This window comes from Galendromus occidentalis, unplaced genomic scaffold (assembly GCF_000255335.2).
Source record: "Galendromus occidentalis unplaced genomic scaffold, Mocc_1.1 scf7180000077182, whole genome shotgun sequence".
NCBI lineage: Eukaryota > Metazoa > Arthropoda > Arachnida > Mesostigmata > Phytoseiidae > Galendromus > Galendromus occidentalis.
Window position 1 is genome coordinate 301,234 of NW_003805170.1, and position 26,366 is coordinate 327,599.

A 26,366-nucleotide genomic window follows, 5' to 3' on the forward strand; every position below is an offset into this window, starting at 1 on the left:
TCGCGATATGTCTCACACTTCAGTTATTATTCTTCACTCGTGTTCTTTTCCGAATGTTTCAATTTCAAAAAAACGAAAGGGTCAATTCTCATCATAGGCAAGCTCTATCCTAGGTGCGAGAAATGGCTCCAGCCGCCGAGCGACTCTCACCGAAACTCACCTGCGGCAACGGTCTCCCCGAAGCGATGCATTTTAGGGATACGGAGGGGCCGGGCCCCGTGGTAATTTCCTCGAACGTCTCGATCAATACCGGCGGCTCATCTGTTCATTGAGAGATATTCGTGGCAATCATACGCTGCATGGCGTCGCGATCCTTCAAATAAACTCGTTTTCGTGGTTACTCACCGGTTATATCGAGAATAGAGTTCGCTTGAGCGCTTTCCTCGTCGTTATAGGCGAAGCATTGGTAAACGCCCTTGTGTTCTTGGCGCGCGTTCGTGATCGTATAGCTGAAAGACGAGCCTTCGTGGCCACCTGCATACTGGCTGTGGATCGGTCTTTGATTGTGGAACCATTCAACACGGTGAACGGGTTGACCCCTGACGGTGCAATTTAGATATACGCTGCCTCCAAGGTCAGCGCGGTAGATACGCGGGGTTATCATGGCACTCAGCGCATCTGCGGACAGCGTTTGGGTTAGAGTTCTCCCCTCTCCGCATCTCGTTTTTCCTTCGTTCACTTTATCGCTTCGCCCTCTTTGTTTTATTCCGCTGTTCGGAAACGAGCACGAATAAAAAAACGCGCGCATACGAGCGGGAACAAACTCCCATCCATAGATCCACGTACATATAAATGTTCAGCCAGACAACGGGCAGGTAGGTATCTAAGTCGCTCCGTCTTACGTAGCCAGCCGGCTGAGTAGGACGCTCGACGAACCCAGGTGGAGATTTCTGCAGATGGTCGGCGGGGACCCATATCGAAATAGGAAAGCGCCCGGGCTCTTGGATGGATCTTTGTATGGGAGTGTGCGCGTGTACGTATGCGAGCCGAGCACCGTCGGAGGTACGTACCGGTGACAGTGAGTTCGGTCTCTGCGGAATCCATTCCCATCGTATTGTTCGCGTTGCATTGGTACGTGCCCGCGTCTTCGGTGGTAACCTGGTGGATGTAGAGGGTTCCATCGTGTTGAGAGATACGGCCCTGAAGGATCACAGGTACGGTTTGTCTTTTCAGCCTCTTGAACCACTGGTAGGTCGGAGGTGGAACGGCTTGGGCGATACAGGAGAGCTCGATAGTTGCGCCACGTTTTGTGCGGACATGACGATGTGAGTCCGTGATCAGCGGCGCCTTAGTCACGGATTCTGCAACGGAGAGATTTCGATGGCTAAGCGTGTTTTCATCGGACAATACTCGGGAGCACACGGATCTGGAAATCGTTCTTGGCTGTGGCTCACCTCTGACAACAATTTTCGTTCCCGCTGTGCTCATGGCGGTTTCGCCGGTGAGGGAATGTTGTGCGACGCATTCATACGTCGAAGCAGCATCGTTCGAATCAACGTTGCGCACGTGTAAATCTCCACCGTTTTGCAGGACGCTGTACTTCCCGTGAACTGGAAGCAAGGAAACGATATCAGCAGTGTCTCTCCATGTATACGTCATGGCCTCAGTCGCTCCCGTTCCGTGTCTGATTTCAGTCGGGTAGATTTCGTCTCCATCAAAATTCCTTCCTTAGAGTTCTGGATCTGGGATTTGCAGAGGCTCCGCTGAGCCTCAGCAGGTCTTTCGAACTCCTCTAATGTACTTTGATGGAGCCATAAGACGGAATTTGAATATTCGAGGACAACAGACTGTGTCACTCTGAGCCGACTCGGCGCCGCCCACTTGAAGAACTTCTCAGAAAGGATGGCTTAATCATGGGATCATCTATTTTCCCTGAGTTCGTTAGACGTTCATTAGACGTGGATCTTTTTGAGCCGACCCGCTAGCCGTCAGTCGGCAAACCTCGCTGCGGTCCACGGCCACTAGGCCAGAGACTACGCTCGTCTCAAAGTCTTATTTTTTTTGGTCCGCTGATACTATCCTCCGACCTCTCTCCACTCGCTTTTTATGACTGTTGAGAGATTTATCCAATAAATAATTTAGGCGAGGTAGGCATTTTAGTCGACCGGGATACAGGAGCCGAGGGAGCGTCGACTTATCTTCTTTTTCCTCTGCCGAACCATCGCCTGGCTCAAATCTCTGGGGAGGCTCATTTCGTCTTCAACAGGCGGGGTCGAGCTCTCAGAGATTTGATTCCTAATCGGAATCAGAATCTTCGTCGTCCCCTCGGCCATCGGTCAAAACTACACTGATTTCCTTCGAAGAGGGGGAATAGCTGTTCGGGGATACACATCTCTATACATTCCGTGTATTTCTTTCCGCACCGGGATGGCGGAAGATCCCGGAACGTAATTTCCCTGATTTTCGTGAATTTCTTCCGTTCAGCGGTGGCTTACGGAGGAGACACGCTCGAGCGGCGACGGGATTCCGAGAGTCGAATGAACGTTGGAATTCGGCGAACACGCCGCTGACTAAAAATATCCATCAATAAACATCCATCGGGGCACAAGCTATTGTCCGGATGTTCGCTGCTCCCGGAATTCCACGCCCGGGACCGTCGGCCCTCAAGCCCTTAGCGTCATTTCGGATCTCTGCTATGTATGGGGCTAAGATCGAGCTCGAGGTTCGTGGCCTCGCAGCCAGCGGTTTCGTTTCGCAGTGAATTCTCCCGGCAAACGGTGTCTGGTTTCGATTCGAATAGGGCTCGCGGTCAAACGCGGGAGTCGCGCCTCCGGACACAAGTCGAGCCGCGTCTGCGTCCCGTGAGAAACTCTCGGACGACCCTCCTGGATCGGAAGACTGAGACGGATGCGATCATGAATGCTGCTCGTCCTAGAGGCAGCGTAAGACTTACCAGCTATCGAGCCGACGTTGAGCCGCAGCGAGTTGACGATCCACGTTTTGACTTGAATGTACATTCGATCTGCGTCGCTGATGTGACACCTCAGGACTCCCGTATTCCCTCTGATGACGGTCCGCTCGAAAACCTTCGCCGTGAAGCTCCGCTTGATGACTGGAAGAAAGAAACGGTAAACATCAGAAGGGCGGTGATTATTTTCTTCTGGGGGCGCCTGTTCTTTTTTTTCCTTTAGACAAATTTACACTATTTCTTCGACCCCTCGATGGAAGAGATCCATACCCCTTCCCCCGACCTGGATCGCCTGAGCGTCTCGCTCTAGGAGCCGGACGCCCTGCCCCGAAACATTCTCGTACTCGTCCACTGGAGTTTCCCTATCTAGGAACAATCTAAAACGAATCCCACCCCGGGACGGGACAGTAGGTAGTTACAATGACGGTCGATATGCAGGTTGGCTTCATCCGCATAGAGGAGTCATCAGTCTAAATCTAGCGTAATGAACGTATCAACATTGTCGCCTCGTGTAGGCTGATAATCATCGATCACGACACTGCACACCCGAGCTTGCAGTAATAGCGACGACGCTCGGTGAAGGCAGCGGGGTTTCGACTAGTTAAAGAACGCCGCCGTATAGCGTCTGCCTAGTCAGCTTGTAGATCATGAAAGACTCGGTTTCCTGCTCGCACCCTGTTAACGGGGAGCAAGGCTCACTCTCGTCTAATCAATGTGGGCAACGGAGGGGACCGAAAGCAGACCTCTATCCCAACCATAAGCCGCAGAGGATCGTAGTTCTACGGCGGTCCTTGCTGGCAGATACGTAAATCCCTCATCTTGTTGGGAAACCACGTCACACAATGAATAGGGAAGCAAGGGGAAGAGATACGAAAAATTACACATCGATGAGTTCGTACAACCTGCCCTCCTAGAAATATTTCGCCTGAACTAACTGAGGAACCGAAGCCGGCTCGGGCTCGTGCAAGCCTCGAAAAGAGGTCTGGTCGAGGGGCGACGGGGGGGGGGCGAACCTGAAGGCAGCCCCGGTCGACTCGCTTAGCTGCTGGCGGATGGCTAAATGAAGTGTGATATCAGTTGCCGGGGCGATTAATAGACGAGCTGTAGCCCGGGGCGAAGACTGGCTGAAACAGGAACAAGCAGCCGAACCCCTCTACGGCTACATGGCGGTGCCTCTGACGACCAACGAAGCTTGATCGGAAAACGTTTGGTTAGGTGCCGCGACGGCCGATGTCGTCCTTTTCGCTCGCTACCTACTCGAACGTCAGAGCTCAGCTGCAGAACTACTCCGGTTTCTCTTTTCCAGTCTGCCACGTCCCTCTGGCTGGGCTGAGTGAGTGACTGACTGACTTCTCGACCCACTGAGTGGCTTCGTTCCGCATGGGATGGAAATATGTTGCAGTAGCTCACGGCACGGGGGCCGGCCTGGGAGAGAATGGGGGACTCGCTACAACATGTCGAAGTTATCGAATCTTCAAAAGCAACATGGAACGAGCTCCGAAACGGGCGGCTGAGAGGCTTTCCATGGCGAGCGGCAGGAGCGGCTCAGTGGAACGACACGACGGCGACGTCGGCGAGAAGTGAGCGAGGAAAACAACGAACATAGTATGCGAGAACAGCGGCCCTGACAAGCAGCGCACAGCTGCTTGTGCGGCGGCGAAAATGAATCTGGCTCGAAAGTCGGACTTTCCGTACCAAGTCGAGCGTCCACAATGAAATCACGATGACGCGTGGGGAATCGATGAGTTTATACGGAGCTTCGCTGTCGAGACCTGGGCCGACGGAGAGGAGCGCTGGGTCTGGGGAAGCTGGCAGTGTCGGGGGAATCGTCACCGAGTAACAGAGAGGACAAGGGAATTCCAAGAGGAATGGATACGTTCCCGCAAAAGTATTCTCTGCAGAACGAAAACGAGGAGGAGGGACTATCGAAATATAATTACGAGGAACGAGCGTAATAATATTGAAAATGAATGATGATTCTCACAAGTATCAAATGGTTATAACCATGAAAACATAACTCTTCTTCTCGGGATTGAGGATTTCCCCAACAAGGAGAACGTGTTCTCATTATTGAGAGATACAGAAGAACCTCGATCCCATCAACCTCGATCATATTGTATGTGTATGAGGGAGAAATTGATGGAGACTCCCAGGGGATCCTCCCCGGTTTTATCAGCTTTTCGATTCTTGGAATGGTCGATATAACCTAGGCTGACAGAGTCGAGCTTCCATAGAAATCTCGATTGTATCGACCATTTCGAGAAGTTGATAGAATCGAACTGAAGTTCCGGGAAGTGGATATGATCGGGGCGATACTGTGGTTCATCTCTACTTTCTAGGAAATATCTCGTGCGAAAGATGTGTCGAGGGAAAGGAGTAACCGTCAAGTGTGCATCAGAGAAGCGTTTCGGGAGAGATGAGGGATCGCTGGAACGGCATACAGGTACATGAGAGCGGTCGAAGGCGAGAAATTCCGATTGTTTCTCGGGGGGACATCATCCGAGAGTGGGACCAGAAAAAAAAAGTAGACCCGCTCTGGAGTAGCCGGAAAAGGAAGAATCGGACTGAGGACGACGACTGAGCAGCGAGCGAGAAGGCGTCGCCAAATTGACTCTGTCCGCAAATTGAGCCCTGCGGCTTCGACTGGAGGGCAATGGCGCTTCGACGGGCGGTTGGTTCGTCTCTTTTTCATGCCAATCATTCTCCGCCTTGTCTGACCTCCTCCTCCGCCCTGATCCCCGATGCCCCTGTCTCTCTCTTCCCCGTGCTCGTCGCATTCATTCCGATGCACGCGCCTTGTTCCGATTTCCTCTTTGTTCCACTGTGACCCTCGAATGGTACAGCGTGTTCCTGTTTTCTTCTCGTTCTCTCGCTCGACAGTCGCTGGTTCAGCATCTCTTCTCTGTCTCTCTTCATCTTCTACTCGTCTCCGGCTTGCGTAGCTTTTCCCTCTTCCATCCGTCGTCGCATCGGATCCCCTCATCGACGTATCCCCCTTCTCCGTTTTATTTCGTCATCGTATTCCTCACTCTAGCGTGGCCGGTCGAAGCGGCGGCGAAAGTCATTTCGTAGTGAAAAGTTTGTGACGTCGACGTCATCAAAAAAGATGTATGGAAGAGCTTGTGCTAGCGGAAGACCATGCTTCCCCTCGGCCTTCATGCACACCCGCCCCATCTGTTCCCCCTGGCAAAAAGGCTTGCCGGTTGGCTGACTTGCTTGCAATACGCAGCCCAAAGTGGACCCCCCACGAGTCCTCCGAGCCGCCTCCCCCCCCCCCCCCCACTTGGTCCCCTCCAGTCCTCCCGAAGATATTGTCCAAGATATTAATGGAACGGCGCTTGATCAAGCCGCCAACGAACTATGTAGGTACCAGCCGGGAGAAGAGCCGACCGAGGCGGGATGAGCGCGGGCGGGTCCATGGAGTAGATAATACACACTTAGGGAAGTTCCGATATGAATTTACTATATGATCGAGTCCGCATTGTCTCCGTGCCTGTAATTTAGGGACGTGATTTTCGTTCAGCCGAGGGCACCGAGACGACAACACTTGGAGACATGTAGGGGAGGACTGCGAGCTGAGCCGCAGAACGGATATTGGCACGCGTCTTGCTGGAACCTAATGACTTCACGCCTCGCCTAGCTGACTGACTGACTGACTGGATGGATGGTTTGCCTGGATAGCATGGAGGATCCTTGTCTGCCGGGGAGCGGCAGGTGACGTGTGCCGTCCTAATAAGACGTCTCCAGCTGATCCTGCGTCTTACGGCTGTTTTCGACCGACGAGCCGGGGAGAAAATGACCGAGCTGAGAAGTACAACCAAACGAAACGGAGCTACCCCGGGTAACGACATCATCTGATCCGCATGTCGAGTTGTGTTGGCTGTCTGGGCATACCGACGAGCGCCGTGTCCCGACAGCTGCCGATTGGGGCTTCAATCACAGAAGAACGAAGCGAAAAGCACGAAATATTCGTGATCTATCGTGATCCTTATCGGCTCTAACGACTCCTTCCCCCAATCTCGAGGATGCGGCTGATCAACTGCGCCATTATCGCGGGAAAATCAATTTCCCGCTCCGTAGTCGGGCATCGGACGTAGACGATTTCTGCGGCGTCCGGCTCAAGAGAGAAAAACCGTTCGTTCTGCGACAGTTTGTTCCGATGGATTCCGGATTAGGCTGCTGCTCCGAATGCGAGCCAATGCCGGGATTGCCTACTGTGATGTTGTACAAGCGCTGGCCTTCGTGCTCACAGCGATGACCGAGCCAGCCACGTCCGACTGCTGAAGGTTCCTTATTAGTCTACGACGTGGCAGATTCGTGAACAGAATGGAAACAGGCTGGCTGGTGATGGCGCGAGCGATCCGCCAGCTGCATGACGCACAATCTAAGCCGACTGCGGACTAAGATCAACATCGGCGTGAGGCTAAGATGACATATAGGAGAAAAGGAAGAACGAGAGGGAAATATGGATGGGGAGAAGGCATCACCAACCCACGGAACGTCATCGAATCCCACGAAACAACATCTGATCCGGCGGCGACAACGTTTTCGACCCACCAAAGAAGTGATCTGACAAAACAGCCGACTCTGGTAGATTCCCCTCATTGTGTCACTTGATATTCTGATTGCATTTGACAGCGTGACTTTCTCTCATTCCTTCTTTCCGCTTCCTCCCCTTCCCCTTGGTAGCGCCCTTCGCCGTTCTCTCTCGTTCCCCTTTCTCACTCGGAGTGGTCTCTGAATTTCGTCTCCCGATTCCACTTCCGGTCTCCGCGGTACCTCTCCAGACCATCGTCCGATTCATGGCTACGCGCTAATCACCTCACAGCGGGACCGAGCTACACAGGGAGCAGAGTATTCGAGCTTCGGGATGACAAGATTTATTACAAGAAGTTGAGTCTGAATGATAAGGATTTTAAGATGGAGGGACCTCTTCCGACACGCGCGTCTCAACCACAGCCCGAGGGTGCGGGGAGTTGACCAGCAGCGCCAGCGGAAAGACATGGGCGGGGAGTTCCATAAGAAAATGAAAATCGCAGACGAGGAGGCCAATAATTGCCTTCCTCCGTCCCTCACGGTAGAGGGAACGGGAAAGATGCCAATCTGAGTGCGCGACGATGGAGGCGGAATAAATTCGCGCAGATCATAGCACGCGATCCGTTCCATAATCTCTTCGCTGTTCCGCTAAGGAGCCTCAATTGGCTGAAGACCACGGTCTGCCGACTTTAGAGAAAAGCTCGTCCGAACAATCTGTCCAGAAGGAATGCCCCGGATCTCGGTCTCGGATTCCGATCCCGAAGCCCCATGCCAGGTTTTACCCGAGTATGATGCGAGATTGTATAAGGCTTGCCTTTCGATTCGACTGTGAGTACCTATTCGACTCGACGAGGCTCAAATCCTAGGTATGAGTGAGGGATAGAAGAAAAAAAATAATTCGACGATAGTCGCGGCCCGATTCCCCTGTTCTGATTTTCATTGTGTATTATTCGTGTCTTCGCGGGAAGGGCGCGCGTCGAACGGTGTATTCGTTGCGAGTGAAAGTACTCTATGCGTCGATGCGAGCGTCTGTGATCAATATTTCAGCGATTTTGGTATATGCGGGCCGAATCGGAGATCTCGGGAGTGTTTTGCTCCAAGGAGGAGCTGGCTGCAGATTCTCGGGATTTTCAACCTGCTACCCCGAAACGCGCGAAACGAGCATCGATATTCATGCAAGCGACTGAGAAGGTCTCCCTCGTTGCCATCGATTCAATCAACAAACTCCCGAGCCGCTGTGGAACGCATCCAGAGAGGCTGCCGCGCTGGGAGTCGACCATCTTATCGGTTTCGGGACGCAGAAACTCCTGTCGGTCGCTGTGGGATTCGGATGATTTTACTTCAGTTACGGGGACGTATTTCCAGCCCGTGAGATCTTCTGGAAATTGGTCTAGAAATCGGCACACATTCGAGCGATTCGGGAATTTTCCCGACTGTGGATGACGCAACTCAGAGAGTGGGGGAATGCCGTTGGATTGAAGAAGAACTACTTTCACAAGCACACTTTGGTGATAGTTTAATGAAGCCTCCTTTCTGCCCTCCCTTCCTGTCCTTAAACTGAGCGCACAAAAGGAACTTTGTTATCTCGCATCACTGGTTCCCATCCACTTCCAAATCTACTCCCAGTCTGAGCACACATACTCCCTCCCTGACACCGGGGAGCTTTGTGTCCCGGCTGGTCTCTGATCCCGAGTAATAATCATCATCATCGTCACTGAGCACCGAACATCCCTCGGGATTAGTTCTCATTGTCAGTAGTGTCACAGATGATCCTACTCGGCGAACGTTCGTCTTCGAGATTCGGGACTTGATTTTTCATCGGTCAAAATCCCATGCAAGCCTCACCGGCTGACTCGCATCCACCGGAGGCTCAAGTCGACTGAGCAGGTGGATCGGCTCGCCCGACCCACGCGGCGTGTCAGGAATTCGCTGTTCGAAGTTTTTGCCATCCTGCGGAATTCGTTGGTGGCTTCGAGAATCGACATTTGCGATCAATGCAGAACTGTGAGGATAATCCCGCATAGTCGAGAACTTCGAGGTTAGGGAAAGTCCTCCCGCTCGAGCGGGGGAAGCTCTCCCGCGGGGTCTTGAGAGATCCCTCCCCGAATGAACATTCTGGAGTCGTGGAAGGGAGTTCGGAGGCAAAAACTTTCCAAAGGTCGATATGCCCTCGGGATAGAGCGACGGCGGCGCAATCGACTCGGATCTCCACATTGCTACCGCTGTTTGGTAGCGGTGAAAATGAGGGAACAAGAACCTCACAAGTCCATTGCGTTGGACTCGACGCTGCGGTTTTTAACTTCGCACGAAAAAATTAGAACTTTCGATGCCCATCAAACGGTATGTTGGTCCCCTTCAGCGAGGCTGCCTCGGACGAAAAGTGATTCCTGCTCGGACCGTTTTTCCTCCAGCTCTCTCATTGCCTCTGCTTCTCGCTCTTCTTTGCTGTTTTCCCTCCCCAGGCGAGCTGCCGTCATTATTGACGGTTGGCCGGGAACTGCAACTGGCTTTCGTCTCAAATGACGTTATCTCATTTGGGGGGTCTCTCAAAAACTTCTAAACGCTCGGGACAGTTGTCGATAACTTATAAGTTGATAAGTTCCTCGAAAATCAGAGAGAACTGTTCGCTCTGGTTCTCTCGACGAAGCCGCTCTCTTCCCTCTTCATCGGTCCGGATGGGTCGCTCGTAGACATTCCACCATCTAAGGCCACGCGAAGCTGCGATCAGATTCGGAGCGAGGATCCCCCCCTGAGTCCAAACCTTGTCTTGATTAGTACGGCTTCGATAGACTCGTCCCGACTGATCTCGCTTAACGCCAGGAACTCCTCGATCTCTCCGCTCACTTCCGATCCCGCGCGAATTCCTCGCCGTTCTCGTTTTGTGAATGTCATCGAGAAAATCAGGTATCCGGAAGGAATTCCAATGAGTCGTCGAGAGCTGTCAGGATTATTTCCAGAAAGGATTTGAGTTCGATTACCCTAGGAAACATGGCGCTGCACCGGTGTCCGTCAGATAGTGAGGGCGGGAGAGTAACAGAGAGGAACAGCTACTTTCTCTCTTGTCTAGTAATTTTCCGATTCGCTGATTTTCCTCAAGGTTCCGCTGTTCCTCACTCAACGTTCCTCTCAAAGCAGTTTGTCTGTCTCTGCTTTGTGTCCTGAAGAACGTCTTGCACATCTCTCAAGGTTCCTCCCTTGATTCCCCGGTCCGTTCAGTCTTAGTTGGTTGGTTTTTGCTTAGATTTCCGGCTCCTCGAGCTTCGCGCACGATCAATTTTGATTTTTCGAAGTCTACCTCCCGACCCGATACGAAAATCTCGACCCAAACAAGCCCAATCGGAGGCATAGAATTCAGTTGTTTCGGGACGATCGGTCGTCAGTTTCGAAATTCTTAAGGAGATGCTCACCCGTAATCTGGGCAGCTCATGAACTCCTCTGCTGAAGTGCCGCGGTCACTTCCGATGGTGGATTGCTCGAGACCGTCGATCAAAGGGAAACAAGCGAGCGGAGATAGCCGAATTTTCACCGAATCTTGCTCTTGCCATTTCCGCGTGTCGCTTTCGTCCTTCTACTCTGTACGGGCCCCGATCAGAAGGACGATGCCCCTCCGTACTCGTTCCTCTCAATCCGGTAAGCTATTCCTTCATGTGATCACATGTTCGCAATCTGTGCGTGGAGCTTAAGGCCCCTGCAGTGACTGATTGGCCCCCTGAAGAAGTAATTCCAATCGGAATACCAGCAGAGACAGAGGGCACGGACAAAATGACCCGTCGAGGAGGAGAACATGAGGAGAAGGACAATGTCGAGCAGCGGTCGAGCATCCGGCCAAGCTAACATCAGACGACGGACTCTCACGGATCACTTGGAATGTGTTCGGATAGAGGACAGATCTCCTGTCCTGGAGAGCCGAGAGCCCACCTCGGGCTTCTCTCCGTCCTTCCCCCGGCAGCATCGATTCCTGTCCCGAACGAATTCCGGAACTTCCTTTCCCGGACCTCGATTTTTTCTTCCGCTTCTGCTTTCAAATCAGAGCTTTCGCTCCAGAGAGCCCGAACTTCGGAAGCTCAAAGTTTCGACAGCTCTTAACAGGAAAATATTGCTATCGCGACGATAGCTTTCCGGATGAGATGGGCGGAAACTGTTGTTGGTTTGTTTGCTCTCAATAAAGAGGGAGCCCGGCGATCAATCAAGATCTCGAGCGCGTGAATAAGAAATTCTGCATATCTCAAAGTTTCAAGTCATTGTGAGCTCTCTCGGTTAATGCCTGACGCGGCTGATGCGATCGATGCTCAGATCTTTATGCGTTCGACACAAAGCCGTACATTCTGAGAGTATCCTCCATCCACCATGCGTGCACAAAAATCGAGCAATCCGATGCCTCTCGGAATCACTGCGGAAGGTTCGTTCCTGGCTTCTCAGGTCAACCTTGCTCCCTCCATCGAGGGCCTCCAACAGAGGATTTTGCCTAGCTGCTACTCAGAGCAGTTTTTCTCTCGGTTGGCTGTGTTTGTTGTATGGAGATGGGATTCTTGGAGACTCGAGCCAATTTGACATGTTCTTGTCTTGTTGGAAGTAGATCATTCATTAGATATGCAGTCCGCCGGCAAACCAGCCAACAACCCACGAGCAATTTAGGGTCTCTTCTCTCATGATCCCTTCTCCCCCCTCTTCCACAAGACCCCTCCCATGGTTTGCTCTATCCTCCTTGGCGACTGCTTCGACTTCAGCTCGCGATTTCCACTACCTTATTCGTTCCAAGTCTCCCCGCCACCGAGAGTCCCGTGCCGACGTTTCCTCCTACCGCGACTCGCCTCTTCTTCCGCGACGTTCCTCACCTCCCCCTCCTCTCGGTCTCCTCTCCTCCGGCGCTTTCCCCATACTCCAAATACTCTGGAAGGATATGGACTCTGGTCCCGAGTCTATCTCCGATTTCTCCGGAGCTCTCCTCGCTCCTTCATGCTTGAGGAAGGAACAAAGAGCGACTCTCCCAGAGCGAACGAGTAGTCGGGGAGCCGCCGAAGGGGAACTTGAGGAAGAGTGAGAGCGAGGCAGGGGAATGAGGGGTGCGGTGCGCCTTCTTTTCGTGATCAAATGTAGATTTTCCAAAAAAGTCACGTCCGTGTCCGCTCTCACCGCCAAGCAGCCAGCCAGCTTGCGAGTTCCTCCAGCGAGCAAACCTACATTCCCCCTCTCGCCGTACTCTTGAAACCAAGCCTGCAGGAGAATAGCAGAAGCAGCGGCAGCTCGAATGTCTTTCCCCCACCCCAAGCGGCAGGTATCCGGACTTGGGCCTCATGACGGAAATCGGCAGAGGTGAACAGAATACGCCGTAAGGTTCTCTATCCACCGACGTAGTAAAGACCTGTGCGGACCGGCTTCAGCATCCTCCCTTCCCTCCTCACGGACGCACCACGAGCTAGTCGATTTCCAAGATTCTCATCTGGAGGGAGAGCGCGAAACCCCTCTCAGTTACACTCTGTAGACGTTGTGATGGAACATATGAGCCTGCAGCGAGTAAGGAAGTCGAGCTACAACAAAGAAGGAAGGAGTGGCGAGACGACCGGGCGGAAAAGTGGGAGAAAATCAAGCTTCGTCAGCGTTCAGTATTGACAGGTAGGAGAATAGGAGGCCGGCAGACAAGCGGGTAAGCGGCGGGTCGGACCGGCGACGGGCGAGCAGACGGGGCTCGTTGTAACCTGGCTTGGTGGGGTTGAGTGGTGCTGATGGCCGAGTGGACACGCGATGAGGGACGACGATCCATCTTTCGGTGGCTACAACAGTGTATACACAAGCTCATACAGGAGGCAAACACAATCTTCGAGGAGCCAGCAAATAATAGTTCCTCGAGAATTGATTGGTTCGTGAGCCGTGGATTCCCGCCGCTCATCCATCAATCACTCATGTGAGTATTCTTTCAGAGTGCTCCTAATTGAGGGAAAATCAGTTTTTCCCCGGTCCCTCAATACTCCCGAAATTTTCGCGAAATCAAAATATTTGCGAAGTCACAGGCAGCTCCTGGGGAGTAGAAGGGGGAAGATTCGAACCCATGTTCGGTGATTATTCATCCGAGTCTCGAAGAGGGGTTCCAGGAAAACGTCACGGAAATTGAGATGTCCGATACCGGCATGCGGGCCAATGGTCAGCTCGACAGCGATCAGTCGGTATCCTCTCGCGCAGCTCTCATGATTGTTGCTTCGGCCGATCTCGGGTAAGTCCAGAGGCGCGGCGAGACGGCAACGTGCGGTTCACTTCCACTGGTGTGTCACTCTCCCACTATCTCAGTCGGGCACATCGCATCAGTACAGGGTATCCTGCGCCAACACCATCAAGGTCGCTTTCGGCCGGGGTCAGGTGACATCGGTGCCTTCCTCGTGACTGATTACGGTCGAGTCGAGCCCTCAGAAAGTTGGGGGCAAAGAGGGGCGTCACACAGGACGAGTGGAGGGGGTGGCCGGGGCGTGGGCGCTCGCTCGCCGCAGCGGTCGCAGAGGTCGAATTTACCGGGGAAGCCGATCGCATCAGGGAAAGGCGAGGGAGTCGTTTCGAAGAAAACGGGGAGTCAGGACTCGACCGGGAGGATGAAGAGAAGGGACGGCTCTCGGGACTTGACTGTTGTTCAGAGTCTAGAGTCGACGTTAAAGTTCGCAGCGCCTCATCCCTGATTGGGTTTCCGGCTCATTCTAGATTGGCATACCATGATCAGGTTGCACGCAACGCGGTGACCGCTCTCGGCCGTCCGTTTTTTTACGAAACCTATTATGGCACCTGAGCGCTCGTGCTCAAACAGAATAAGGGAATGAGCGAGGCCCGTCGAGGTTCTCATGCCGGCTACCGACTGCGCGGGAGCCCGCGTAAATTAAGTATCGACGTAAATGAGAGGATGAGAGAATGAGATCTCTCGTCGCTCACTCATGAGCCCCAGGGAAGGTGGGAGGGAGCGCGGTATCGTCAAGGAGCCGGGACAATTTTCACTTTTAGCGGTGAACGGCGGGTGTGAGATCGATAGTGGTCGTGGCGGAATCGGGGCGATGTCCCCGGCAGTCCGACAAACGCCGAATAGTTTCGTGGTTCTGGTCGTAAAATGCGGCCTTTATAGACTTAAAACACACTTCCTAATGGCCGACAAAGTAATGACCAAACGACGACGACGAGCGAACGCTCGCTGCCCGCCTAGCCCGGCAAACCTATAATAGGGCTATATATAAGACCGGTCAGTTTCCCTACCAACGAGCTATCTGGAAAATTGCTGAGCTAAACCGTACCCTCCGCTTTTTCCGTCCTATTTTTACCGTTTCGCCGCAGCTTCCCCCCTCCACCTTCTTCCCTGGAAAATTCCTCTCCCTGTGGACACACCAGTTCCACAGTACTTCTACGAGACTCTCGACCGGCCTCCTTCCGTGTTCCAACGCCGAGGGTGCGAGTGCTTCTTCTCTAGTATCTTGTCCTCCCCGGGAAGCCCTCATCCATCCCTTTTCCGTGGAATGACCCGTCCGGAATCGTTTCCTATACCCTCGGCTCTCGGGCGAGACTATCGCTTCTGCAACACCCTCCCTCTGAAGATAACTCTGAAGAACGGCTGGACGTTTTTTTCGGTTTCGCCTGATTTTGATGTGGGACACGATCTCTGCGCTATCCGGCCGGAGACCCACTTTCAAGTAGCTTACGACTTCTTTTTTCTTCGTCTCGCTCTCTTAGTCGTTTTGTAAGTCCATTTCTCTTTGGGTCATTCATTCCGGATCCCTTGTTGGCAGGCCCGACGACTGCTGCTGCTGCAGCAGCACCGCTGACTGCGCGACCATCATCATCATCAGAAGAAACAGTAGCGGCACTATCAACGACGGCAGCGGCCACGACATCGGCAGCAGATCTCCGGCCGCCCATACGAGTATTATCCACAGACGCCTGCCCGAGGTCCGAGACCACGGTTCACAGCGAGTCGATTCGCTGAAGGTGCACTTTCAGATTGGCTTTCCCTTGCTTCCTCATTTTCTCGCGTTAATTCTCCCCGGCTCAGCTCCTTCCCCCTCTCGTTTCCCGCCTAACCCTCTATCGCAACGTCGTATTCAGCAGGTTTTATTAGGTGACTGGACGCTACGGTCTCGACCGCCACAAAACTCCGTCCCGGCGGCGTTCTTCCCGTTCCGACTCGACAGCGGAGCCGGGAAAGCGGGAAAATTAACTTTCGACCGTGAAACTCGACGGATGACGATCGAACTTCTCCATGGAAATGTTTTCCCTTGTCCACGTCCCGCCCGAGCATGAGAATCAACCCGCTGAGTGAAACCTGGGGAGATTCAACGAGATTCCGCTTCCCGTATTCTGGAAAAGCACGCAACGCAAAATTCTGTTCTCCGCGTTCTCGACGGCGTCTTCCGTGCCGGATTCCTCCTTTCGAAGCTCCTCGAACTGCTTCTTTACGCCGAGAATAGAACGAAATCCGAGATTTTATTTATCAAGAGTCTCTCCAGACGACTGAAATCTGATCCTTGCGTCAACTGGATAGAGTTCGACGATTGTCGAAGCTCAACCGGACTCTGGGTCGACTCGACGTCACCAGAACCCTACTGGACCTTTCTTATCCTTCTACGAATCGTACGTGTGAAACAGGAACGAGAAGGAAGGATCGTTCGCTTTTCCTCGGCCTCAGACGTCCCAGCTGATTTGGGCCATTTACTCTAGTAGACAGCCATATAGTACTTAATTGTTGAGCTTCCTTCCTTCCGTGCTTTGCCACGAATGATTTCTAGCCTCTTGCCGCAAATTCGCCATCCCGGGCTCTCCCCCCGCGAGGTCCGAAAGCTGTTTGCTGACTTTGTCGTTTTGCCTTTTGTTCCGGTCGTATACTTGGTGCTTGCATTGCTGCTTGTCTGCATGCTTGCATTCCTATTAGTTGAGGAAGAGGAGCGAACGCGACGTCGGGGCTTAGTCTCAGACTTACGACGGGGAACAGCGGGGAGGGAGGGGACGGGGCTTTGCCACGGCGAAGCTCTTGCTTTGCCATGCGAATGGGGAGACGAAGAGAAAAAAGACGAAAAGAATGATGAATTCGCCCCCATGACTGATCCTCCACTGCATGCGTCGTGGATTGCGTCGTAGATCCCTACGGAATCCACGACGACTCCAATGACGCCGGATCACGAAGAGGAAGAGACGGAGGAATTCGAATAACTTCATGAAGGCTCCAGTCAACACTCCCCCTCAGCGGCAAAAACAAGTTCGACGCACCCGATGCGAGGGCTCATCATAGAGCTCACCTCGTCGTACGGAACGTTGAAGCATGGCGATTATTATTGGAGACGCGCCCTGTGCGGTGCTCAGAGCTCGACTCTGCCGCGACCGGAGCTCTCGGGGAGCCGCAGCGGACGGTATTCCGAACTCGCTAAACTTCCCGAGCGCATAGCAGAACGCATGAGACATTTATTCGGCAGACGAATCGGAAATGACTCGCAATCATAATTCATTAGACCGTGATTCGAACACGAGCTCTCGAACCCCGGGAGAGGAATCCCGCGCTTCACACCCAACACGCTGCGATTTTGAATCTGCGACGAATATCGGTATTGCGTCTGGCTCCGAAAAGGGTCCAGGCGAGGGGTTCGCCGCCGCGCCCCATCGCTACGAGCGGCGGAAGCCCTCGACCACAAAACTGCTTTTGCGTTGTCCATTATTAGGCAGGGAGGAAAAAAATGATACGAAGGAGAAAAATTATGAAGACAGACAGAAGCAAATCGCGTTGCGAGACCACAAGCGGCCGGGGAGATCCGAAAACTTCTCGATGGGGAGAGCTCGGGGTGGCAATAGAAGATCATTGGTGGCGGCGAAATGGAGCGTAGAAGAAAGTCATGAGAGGGAATCACTGGCAATAGGAGGGAAAATGAAGACGACATTGGGAAGAGTGACTGGAGCGAAGGACGGAGCGAAAACCGACGGGAAAATCTCAGGGAAGAAGCATGAAGATGGTGTCCGGAGAGGGGGACGTCATTGTAGGAAACACCACGTCGAGGAGGAGATGTGAAGTCGAGGAACAATTTAAGAGCAGGGAGAATATGAGGAGCGGGGTTGAGTTTGCGCGGGGAAGATGACATGTCGAAAAGAGGAGGCGAATACGCCATCGGGGAAAAGGGCGTTGCGAGGAGGAATGAGACATTGCGGCAGAGAAGGAGGACTGGTAAGCGCGGAGAAACTCTCAGCAACTCCAAGAATCGGATGCGCACAATTTGGCTCCCAACTTCGGGCGGCCGAGAGTTTTTCCCCCATCCGATATGCGGGTGAGGAAAAAAGTCGGCGGCTACTGCGCCCCCTCCCTCCCCGACCGACCAACCGACCGACCGACCGAGAAAGCGATTTGCCCACCGCGGAATCGACAGACCAGACGCCCAGAGTGCCGCCGGCTTTGGGTGGGAACGAGCGAGCCAGCTAGCTGGCGGACCAGACGAGTGAGCAACGAAGCATACCATACATGCATACATATGTCTCCTACTCACTTCCATCATTGACTCACTCTTCTCTTTTGTTGGGCTGAGAACATTTTTGCGCTTGCCCGACTCTGAAACTAATTTTTCTTGCCTCCCGTCGGAGGATCTGTCTCGCGAATACGTTGCTCGGGCCACGTGAGATCTCGGATTTCGGAAAACTCATTCTGTCGATTGTGAGTCGGAACTGGATCCCAGGGGCTCCTCGGGAGTATTCCTTCGGGATCGGTGCGATGTGAGGTCATGGCTGAACCCTTTTCCGCGCCCAATTCATGAGGAGTTTTTTGGGACATGAAAAAATGTTTTATCCATCGATTCCCTTGTCCCCCATGCGACTCTGCTCGGAATATTGTACATCAGTTACCGCGGGAGCCTGATTTGGGGATAGTCTTCCAGGGATCGAGCCCCCGATGAGAGCGCCGAGTGGGAGGATCAATAATTATATTCAAGACGTCTGACAGTTTGAATTCAGTGCTCCGACATCGATTTTCGCTCCGGTGTCGGCACCCATTGGGAGGAAGCGGAGAGTTTTGATTCGAGCCGTTCGTGAACGACAGACGATCCTTCTTCCCCGGCAAGGAACTCAAGAATTCCCTGACTCGACGAGTAAAACCAGACCTTTCGGCGTTCGGAAGAGACTTCGGAGCTCGGAAGCAGCGGCGAGAGGAAGCAGGACGCTTCTGGGGGACCGGAAGACGCAATCGAAGGGCAGGGTCATAGCGGTGAATTGGAATTCCGGAGGGTCATTCACTCACTCAATCACCTCGCGAGCAAGGCAACCAGCCGAACGTTGGTCACTTGCCTCTCGAGCGCCTTCTTCGGGAGCGTGTGGATTCGATTCTCCTTTTCGAGTCTGTCGACCGGCGGCGGCGGCCAAGAGTCGTTCGGAAATTCCAAAAATGTGCGCCAGAAGACTCGCTGGGTCTTGCTTACCGACTGGTGGCTTGCCTGACCACTCCGTTAACCTCTCTCTCGTCTTCTTCTTTTCCCATTCCCCGAAAGCCATCCCACCTCTCCGCGTTGCCGTTCTCGAATGTTGGCCACTCATTTTATTTCTCCAAAGAAGCATTTGCCGGAAAACCTGCTGCCTGGCTGCCCGCTCGGTTCGCTGGCATGAAGGGCAATAATATCCCTTACCAGTGATAAACGAGGCTGTTGGAAGCTGGCTGCGAAAGGAACTCCGCAAGTGAGCATCCGGCAACTCTGGACAGACCCTATTCCCCACCTCGGGAATAGGGTCAGCGAAGTTTTAGGCCGACGACGACGACACCAGGAATCTCTACAATGTTCTGTTACCAACATTCTTGTCTTCGGTCTGCCGCTGCAACATGTTTGCCATTTGCAGGAGGCCGAGTCATTTCGACCTTCTTCAGCCAGGACGTAACACCGAGGGCGGGCTGATGCCGCTGAAACGAATGCGGGACCGAGGCGGAGAGTCCGGTCAGGAAAAATTCTGTCCGTACAGCGTCTTCGGTATTTTGAGCTCGCGGGGTCGCGGAAAGTCGAGACTCGAGACGTCAGAAGATAGATTCCATGGTACTGTCAAAGGATCGTGAGATAGTCGAGTTCGATGAGGGAACGGGACCGAAATCATGTAACGCACCGAACGGAAGCAGGAATTATTCTTCTTAGGGCGGGAAATCTCGATCTGGCGGCGGCACGAGCTCGGTGACTCCAAGGAAGATATTTGAGACTCTGCCTCGGAGTGGCGTGACCAGCACACCAATCTGATGAGACGAAGACGGTTCTGTGCCGAATACAAAGTGACACCTTATACCTTCTAAGGCTCTGGCGAAATCCCCTCTCCCAATCATGCCGTCCTAGCCTTCGATTTTCCCCGGGCAACCCTTCCTCCCCCCTAGTTTCGCCATTCTCAGAGACTCGGCCGCCTTTGCCGTGCCTTGGAGGCCTCCCCCTCCCCGGAACGTACGCATCTAATACAATGTTCTCTCCTCGGCTCATCCTCTTCATCCGAGGCACCTCCTTGAGGATTTCTCTTTCCCCCTCTTGAGGATCTCCTCCTCCCCCAGCTCGCCTCCCCGCGTCCTTGTCCCTCCTCTCCCTTCCAAGTCAGCAGTCCCTCCTCCCCTTACTCGAGCCACGTAACCAGACGACCGAGGAGCTCTATATATGCTGTAAGCTCCGGGAAGTAGCTTCCGAACGTTCATTAACGACCGATGATAGATTACGTTCGCGAACGCGTATTATGCACACCGCTTTTTCTGAACGCTTCGTCGCCCGTCCTCGAGCTCAACGACGTTGAGTATCACTCCGGAGCACATTGGCAAATAAGCGATGTAATATTAGCCCATCAGCTACTTCTCCCCGATCCGATCCGCGTCAGGAAATTCCATCGCTTCCGAAATCCGTCGTCCTTCCACTTTTGCTCGTGAAACTTATTTCTCCTCCTCGTCATTCGCACTTCTCCCGGCCGACGATCCTCCTCTCGACTTGCTCCGATACTGTTCGAATTTCTCGCGATTTCAGACCAATTTCGACAGAACATCCATTCCTCCCCGTGATCATCTCCGCCCCCGGGGAGAGGGGGGGAGGGACCGATAGTTGAATTCTTCCTCCCCCGACCGAGCCGAAGCGACCAAGCGGCGGCGGCGACGACGACTCAGCCGACAGTGCGCGTACCGAAGGCTTACCACCCAGAAAGTCAGCAGCAGAGCGACAACTACTGAAAAGACAGCCGGTATCTGTCGACGGAGTCGCGGTCTTCAAAAGATTTCCGCTCGATCAAGCACGTTAATACACATGCATACGATATAAATATATTTATATATAGAAGGTACCTATTTCCCGCTGGAAACCAGGGATGCGTAGTACGCGGGAGAGATATGCGGCTCAAACGGGGTGTCGACCGGCTCCTGTGGACGCGAGCTGGGGTCCCGGTGACCGGGGGACCGGGAATCCCGAACGACCCAAAGGCAACAGGGGGGCGGAGCGCCGATGCTTGGAAAATGGGCATGGGGAGCCAGGAATGATGAGGGGGAGCTCCGCCGCCGCAAAAACGACGGGAGGCGAGCGTATCACGTAAGGTATGCTGCGGTCGATGGGCTGCCTGCTTCGTCGCGGCAAGCGGCCGGGGTCGTTCAGTCCGCGTTTGTCGTCTTTTCGAAGGATACACGGAAGACGGGGGAACGCCCGGGGGGAAAAATCTCACTTTCGCCCCAGAACGAGCTGCTGAGAGGGCCGCCGAGCAGCTTGGATTCCAACATCACGCTCCGTTGAAAAGCCTCAATTTGAGTGGAAAGATTACGTCCTTTGCCTGTTAGACAATACATGATGGAGGGCCGCATACCGCCGCCGCCGTCGTCGACGTCGTGGACCCCTATCTGGAAGCAAGAACGACCAGCGGCCAGCAGATAGTTTGCATTGCCTGCCTGCCTGCTTGCCTGACTGGCCGTGTTGAGTCGCGCGAAACCCTCTCATCGTCCGATCCATCCCTGGCCCGTCGTCGACGTTCTTTTCGTGCCCGAGAGACCGCCCCGGCGGCGTCAGATAGGCAGCCCACAATGGCATTTTCCGGCCAAAGAAATAAAACTCTAACAAGGCCGCAGCATTCGATGGTCGGTCAGCGAGCCGAGCTCGACAGGGACTCGTCTGACCGAGCATCTGACCGCGGATCCCCCTCAAGCAAGCAACTCGATGCACCGACTGAGCTACCGACGAACGGGTCGACCGCTACCAATTTAGAATGCATCACGTACTAACAAGATTCCATGGATTTGGGCTTTGCCTCGGTCTGCCTCGACTCAGTCAGTCAGTGGACTCCTCCGCGAGACAGTACGGAGAGCTCCGCTGACCGGAATCTTCGCAGATATGAGATCCGGTCGGGACGGCTCCACGTAGATGAACACGGTAACACACAGGCACACAGGCACGCAAACGCGGACGGACGTGGGGAGAAGGCTACGTGAATAGTTCGGCTCCCTGACCCACATGGCACCAAAGTTCTAGCATTCGCAATCTGCCGAATACAAGTTGGTCAAGCAAATCTCAAACTCGGACTGCCACAATAAAGCGAGCCAAGATTCATCAGGAGAACGAGGGACCGCTGAATAATTGAATAAATGGATGGATTCTCGGATGAGGTTCCTGGAATCTAAGGAAAACATCAGGACCCTCATCTAACAAGGATCCATGGATCCCTTGATTCTCGAACAAGCAGGGAAGCGCGGATGTGAATGAGGTGAAGGGGGTCCCGAAAGAGAGCGAGGAGATTCGCTCAACCTAAGAAATAGATTCATAGCCTCCCTCAGATAGCGTATTCCATCGTGCACTGGCCCGAAGAATTCTGAGTCATATCGGGTCGGGGAGTGGGATGGTTTTCCCCTTTTTTTGGAAACCGAGGCTCGTTGTATGCCGCTGTTTCCGAGACGCGATGAGGCGTTGTTCTGGAGAAACCACTCACATCAGATGGTCTGGCCACAGACAAGATGAAAGATAAAGAATTATCTATGGATGAAGAAATTATAGTTTACTAATTGCGTGATCACATGAAGGAGCTAAGCCTAGCACTTTGATGCTTGATCCCATCGAAGCCATTCTGACCTTCTCAATTCGCCCAAATAATAATCGAAACAATGTCTCGCGAGCAAGGTTCTCGGATTCGTCGACAACTCCCGTTTCGCTTAGCGCTCGGCTACCCCGCGTTCGCGACGGTTTCCCTTTCTGACCGAATTCCCGACTCGCTGACCAAAGCATCAGTACCGGCGTCCGGCGGGCGCGACGTTGGACGCCGTTATGATTGTGAGACAAGGCCCGGACTGCATTATTCAGCACCGAACGGATCCCGAGTGGATTGTATTCATAGAATCTTGAGACTGGCAAAGTCGCGAGCTTCCCTTTCATCGACCGCGCGATGCCACGATTTCACCGAATTCTGGCCATTTCACATTAAATCTCAATGATTCAGCAGCACAGCAAAGCGCTTATGAATCTGTGAAACTCAATTCAACTCCTCCACTTCCGTGGGTGGAAGACGAAAAGTCGTGAAACTCTCGGCTCACGATGAGGTCTTTTCGATGGAAATTCGGAATCCGATCATTCACGAACCATGAGTACATGGGCCCTCCGTAATTCCCTCGTTCACGCCCAATAGTTTGGATAAAAATACCCATCTTCGTACGCCTGGATTGGAAGCAGCGAATGTCCTTCTTGTGGGCGAACGGTAGCTAATGTCCGCTCTCTGTTTCGGTTTCGCTGCGATGCAGAAACGAGTCGTGGTGATGCGACGCATTTCGGTAAGGAGACACGGAAGACCCAGTGAAGCTTCGGGAGAACGGAGAGCGGAACGAGGAATGGAGCGAAGAATAAAAAGAGTTTTCCTTGTGGTGTCGGTGGTTCATAGTTGTCATTCAGGGATGACAAACGCTCACTCTCAAGAGACGTCTGCCGTGCAGGAGCCAGTCAAAACGCCGGCCGGGAGTTCAACCAGGACGCAGGCTGGCAGGCAGGCAAGCCGAGAGAAACAGGATGGTTGGCTGATCTTCTCCGGCGGAAACTCCATCTGAGGCCAGCAGAGCATATCGGGACACCGTTCATCTATTCGTAAGTTGGAATGACGTCGTCTACGAGTAGAGAAGCACCAGCTCTTATTTCTTCGTCCTCCTCTGACTCCACCTCCTCCCTATATAAGCTATCTACACTACTCATTCACTCGTATATTCTGTTCCTCTGCGTCGAGCTCCACCTGCGGTTCCCATCCCGTTGGTATGACGGAGCTTCTGGTTCCAGATGAGAAGTCTTCAAGTCTGTGGTTCCCCATCCATCCATCATTCTTCTTGTTTATTTGGCCGTACGCGTGCTCCGACTAGCTCGTTTTCAACTTCGGTTTCCGAAAGCAGAAGATTTGCATCGCTGCAGTCGTGAGCATCGTCGTCAAGCAATATCCAGAGAGATCGCCCCTCCTCGGAAAATTCCGAGACATGATCGAGCTCGTCGTGGAGCCCGATGGGTGAGCGCACCTCGTTTCGGGATATCTCTGAGCAACGCTGGGATTGCGAATGCATACGTTTTCACTCAAGAGCGTTTTTTTCGACATTTCCAGATGTCTCTCCTGCCAGAGCGGAAGCCAGGCGGCATCCCTCTCCAATGCGATCGTTTCAGAGGTACCACCTGCAGCTCTATCTACTTGAAGCTGCCTGTGGGAGCTCTCGAGACTACACGAGATGATATATCAGCTCAACGAAAGCGCAGAACAACTGCTAACACCTCTCTCAAATACGAAACGACGAGAAAGTAGAAGAACATTTACATTGGGCTCATTTATCAACTCGCTGCCTGCCTGCCTGCCGGTCGCTGGCTCCCTCGTTCCTTCGGGTTGAAAGTTCCACTCTTGCCTGCCCGCTCGCTCGACTTAAAGTCGACTTAGGAGCACCGTCCGACCGGTGGCCGAATTGAAGGAGGGACGAGCCGCGGAAACTTCGACAAAAAGCTGTGAACAATCCGCTTCGTGAACGAGAGCAGGGTAAGTTGAGCTTTCCGCGACTCAACAAATGTTGAAGCGACAACGTGACAAGCTCGTCTCGGAGGGAACTGATCTGCAGGTAGCCATGTCCAGAGATCTCCTCTTCTGCTTTTCGAGGGTTGGAGGTCCAACTATTCCTTTTCATTCCTGTCTTGGGGAGAACGCGTGCAGGGAGAAAATATTCCGAGATGCACAGTGGGAGGCCTTGCGTTCTCTCTCAGTCCCGTTCTCGGGAGAGGCTTGCCGTCGTCGACATCATTCCGTTCCTCCGCTCCTGCAGATACGTCGCCCATGTTCGAAACGCACTGAAGCAAACCCGTTACACACTTTGAGTACAGAGCGAGGCCGGAACGAGCTCAAAGGCACCGTTGGTTTTCCGCCTACTCCGTCTGAATGACCTCCATATGGGTTTTCTTTCCTCTTTCTCCTCGGTCTTCGCGTATTCCTTGTGGAGAAAATCGAAGAGGCGACCATCTCCGTAGATTTCAGACGTCGGCTCCTCCCTCCAGCCCCCCTCGCTCAGTCATATCCTGTCGAACAGCCGAGGGTTGCGGTTCGGCTCTCAGCCGTGGCGTTGGTCGCCCTGAATCTGTCTCGGGAAGGCTTCGATTTTCCCGCAAGGAACACACCAGTGTTGCAGAGAGGAGCGTTGCTTGAACCGAAGCGGACGTGCGCGACGACAGTTCCCTCAGAGGAGGCGAACCTCTACTCAAATGAGCCTCAGGGGTCCTCTTGTGATCGTGCGCTTCTCCTACGACGAATTTCCAGGCGGAGTTCCGGGAATATCAAATCTGGGACGGTAATCGGAAATTGAACGTTCCAGCCAGAAAGCGGAATAGCCGAGGAAAGTCGAGTGAAAGCGGTCGAGTTGTCCTTGAACGATATTTTTCTCGTGGACTCGTAGGTACCTCGGGGGGAATACCGGTAACGCGGTCGCGGGTATATATGCTGGAAATTTGTCATCCTTTTCGAATATGGCGCGTGCAGGTGCGCTGCTGCCGTAGGCGACAACCATTTATTCCCGGGTAATGTGTATTTCAAAATAGGAACGAAAATCATTCGACGGCGGCGGCAGCAGCAGCAAGAAGGTGTTTTCTTATTTTGGCTCGTTCGTTGCTTTTGTTGGCGTGGAGATTGTGTGTCCCGAACCGCCTCGTATGGCGTGCGGCGGAGCCATTCATTTCTGGAGGCGAAGCCAACACTCAAATGACAAGCGTGTGATGCTTCTCGTGAGGCGACTGTTGAACACTTTTGTTGATCAACCCCCCTCTCCCCTCCCATGCCCCCGTCTCCATCAGACAGCTTGAATCGTGACATTTCCCGACCAATGAGAGCTCCCAGATTCTCTTTCCGGACAGAGAGCATCTCACAAGTTGAAGGAGAGGGTCAAAGGTGGGAGCAATTCGCGCGACCTGTCCTTCTCGCGGAGCTATCGCTTACTTCACCGTACGTGCCGAAAGTTTCGTATGCGTTATCAATTTCGTGAATATATGAAAATGGACCTGAGGAACGGTTTCCGGGACCGGTGGACATATCCGGAGGGCCCCACAATCCGTGAGTCGTCCACTCGACTAGTTTTCCACTGATAGTCAACAGGTGGTGTGAGTTGGATTCGCGACGTTGCTACATGCAACAGGGGGAAAAATATGCCCGGGACTCGGAGTGCGGGGGATTTAATTCGGAGCCCGAAGAGCTCCCGGCTGCGAGCACTCAAAGGAGACGAATGAGTTCGAGGCTCTCCCCGTACGGAATCCTGGACAGGAATCAGATTTCCTCCAGAGACCCAGAACGAATGTTACGGACGAAGCCGGCAGCCGCTTCTGTCGAGTCCCTCTCATGCACTATGTACATATTTATTCCATCTTAATTATATAGGGGATGACTCACAAAGTGACTTAACCAGTAAGAAAACGCTACACTGAGGGGATTGAGTGGAGTTATAAGAGTGCCGAGCTAATAAGGGTCACACAGT

The 26,366-nt window shown here is 53.3% G+C and overlaps 1 protein-coding gene across 1 annotated transcript in view; it reads right to left on the reverse strand.

The window, feature by feature from the left end:
- Positions 1 to 26,366, reverse strand: part of LOC100904554 (Down syndrome cell adhesion molecule-like protein 1 homolog) — a 136,428-nt gene that overhangs the window by 54,144 nt on the left and 55,918 nt on the right. The window contains exons 4-8 of the mRNA XM_029110953.1: positions 2,894 to 3,052; positions 1,395 to 1,550; positions 1,011 to 1,301; positions 346 to 618; positions 161 to 261 (exon numbers count right to left, since the gene is read on the reverse strand). Of these exons, the coding sequence (XP_028966786.1) occupies positions 161 to 261; positions 346 to 618; positions 1,011 to 1,301; positions 1,395 to 1,550; positions 2,894 to 3,052 (980 nt within the window). The remainder of the gene's footprint in view (positions 1 to 160; positions 262 to 345; positions 619 to 1,010; positions 1,302 to 1,394; positions 1,551 to 2,893; positions 3,053 to 26,366) is intronic.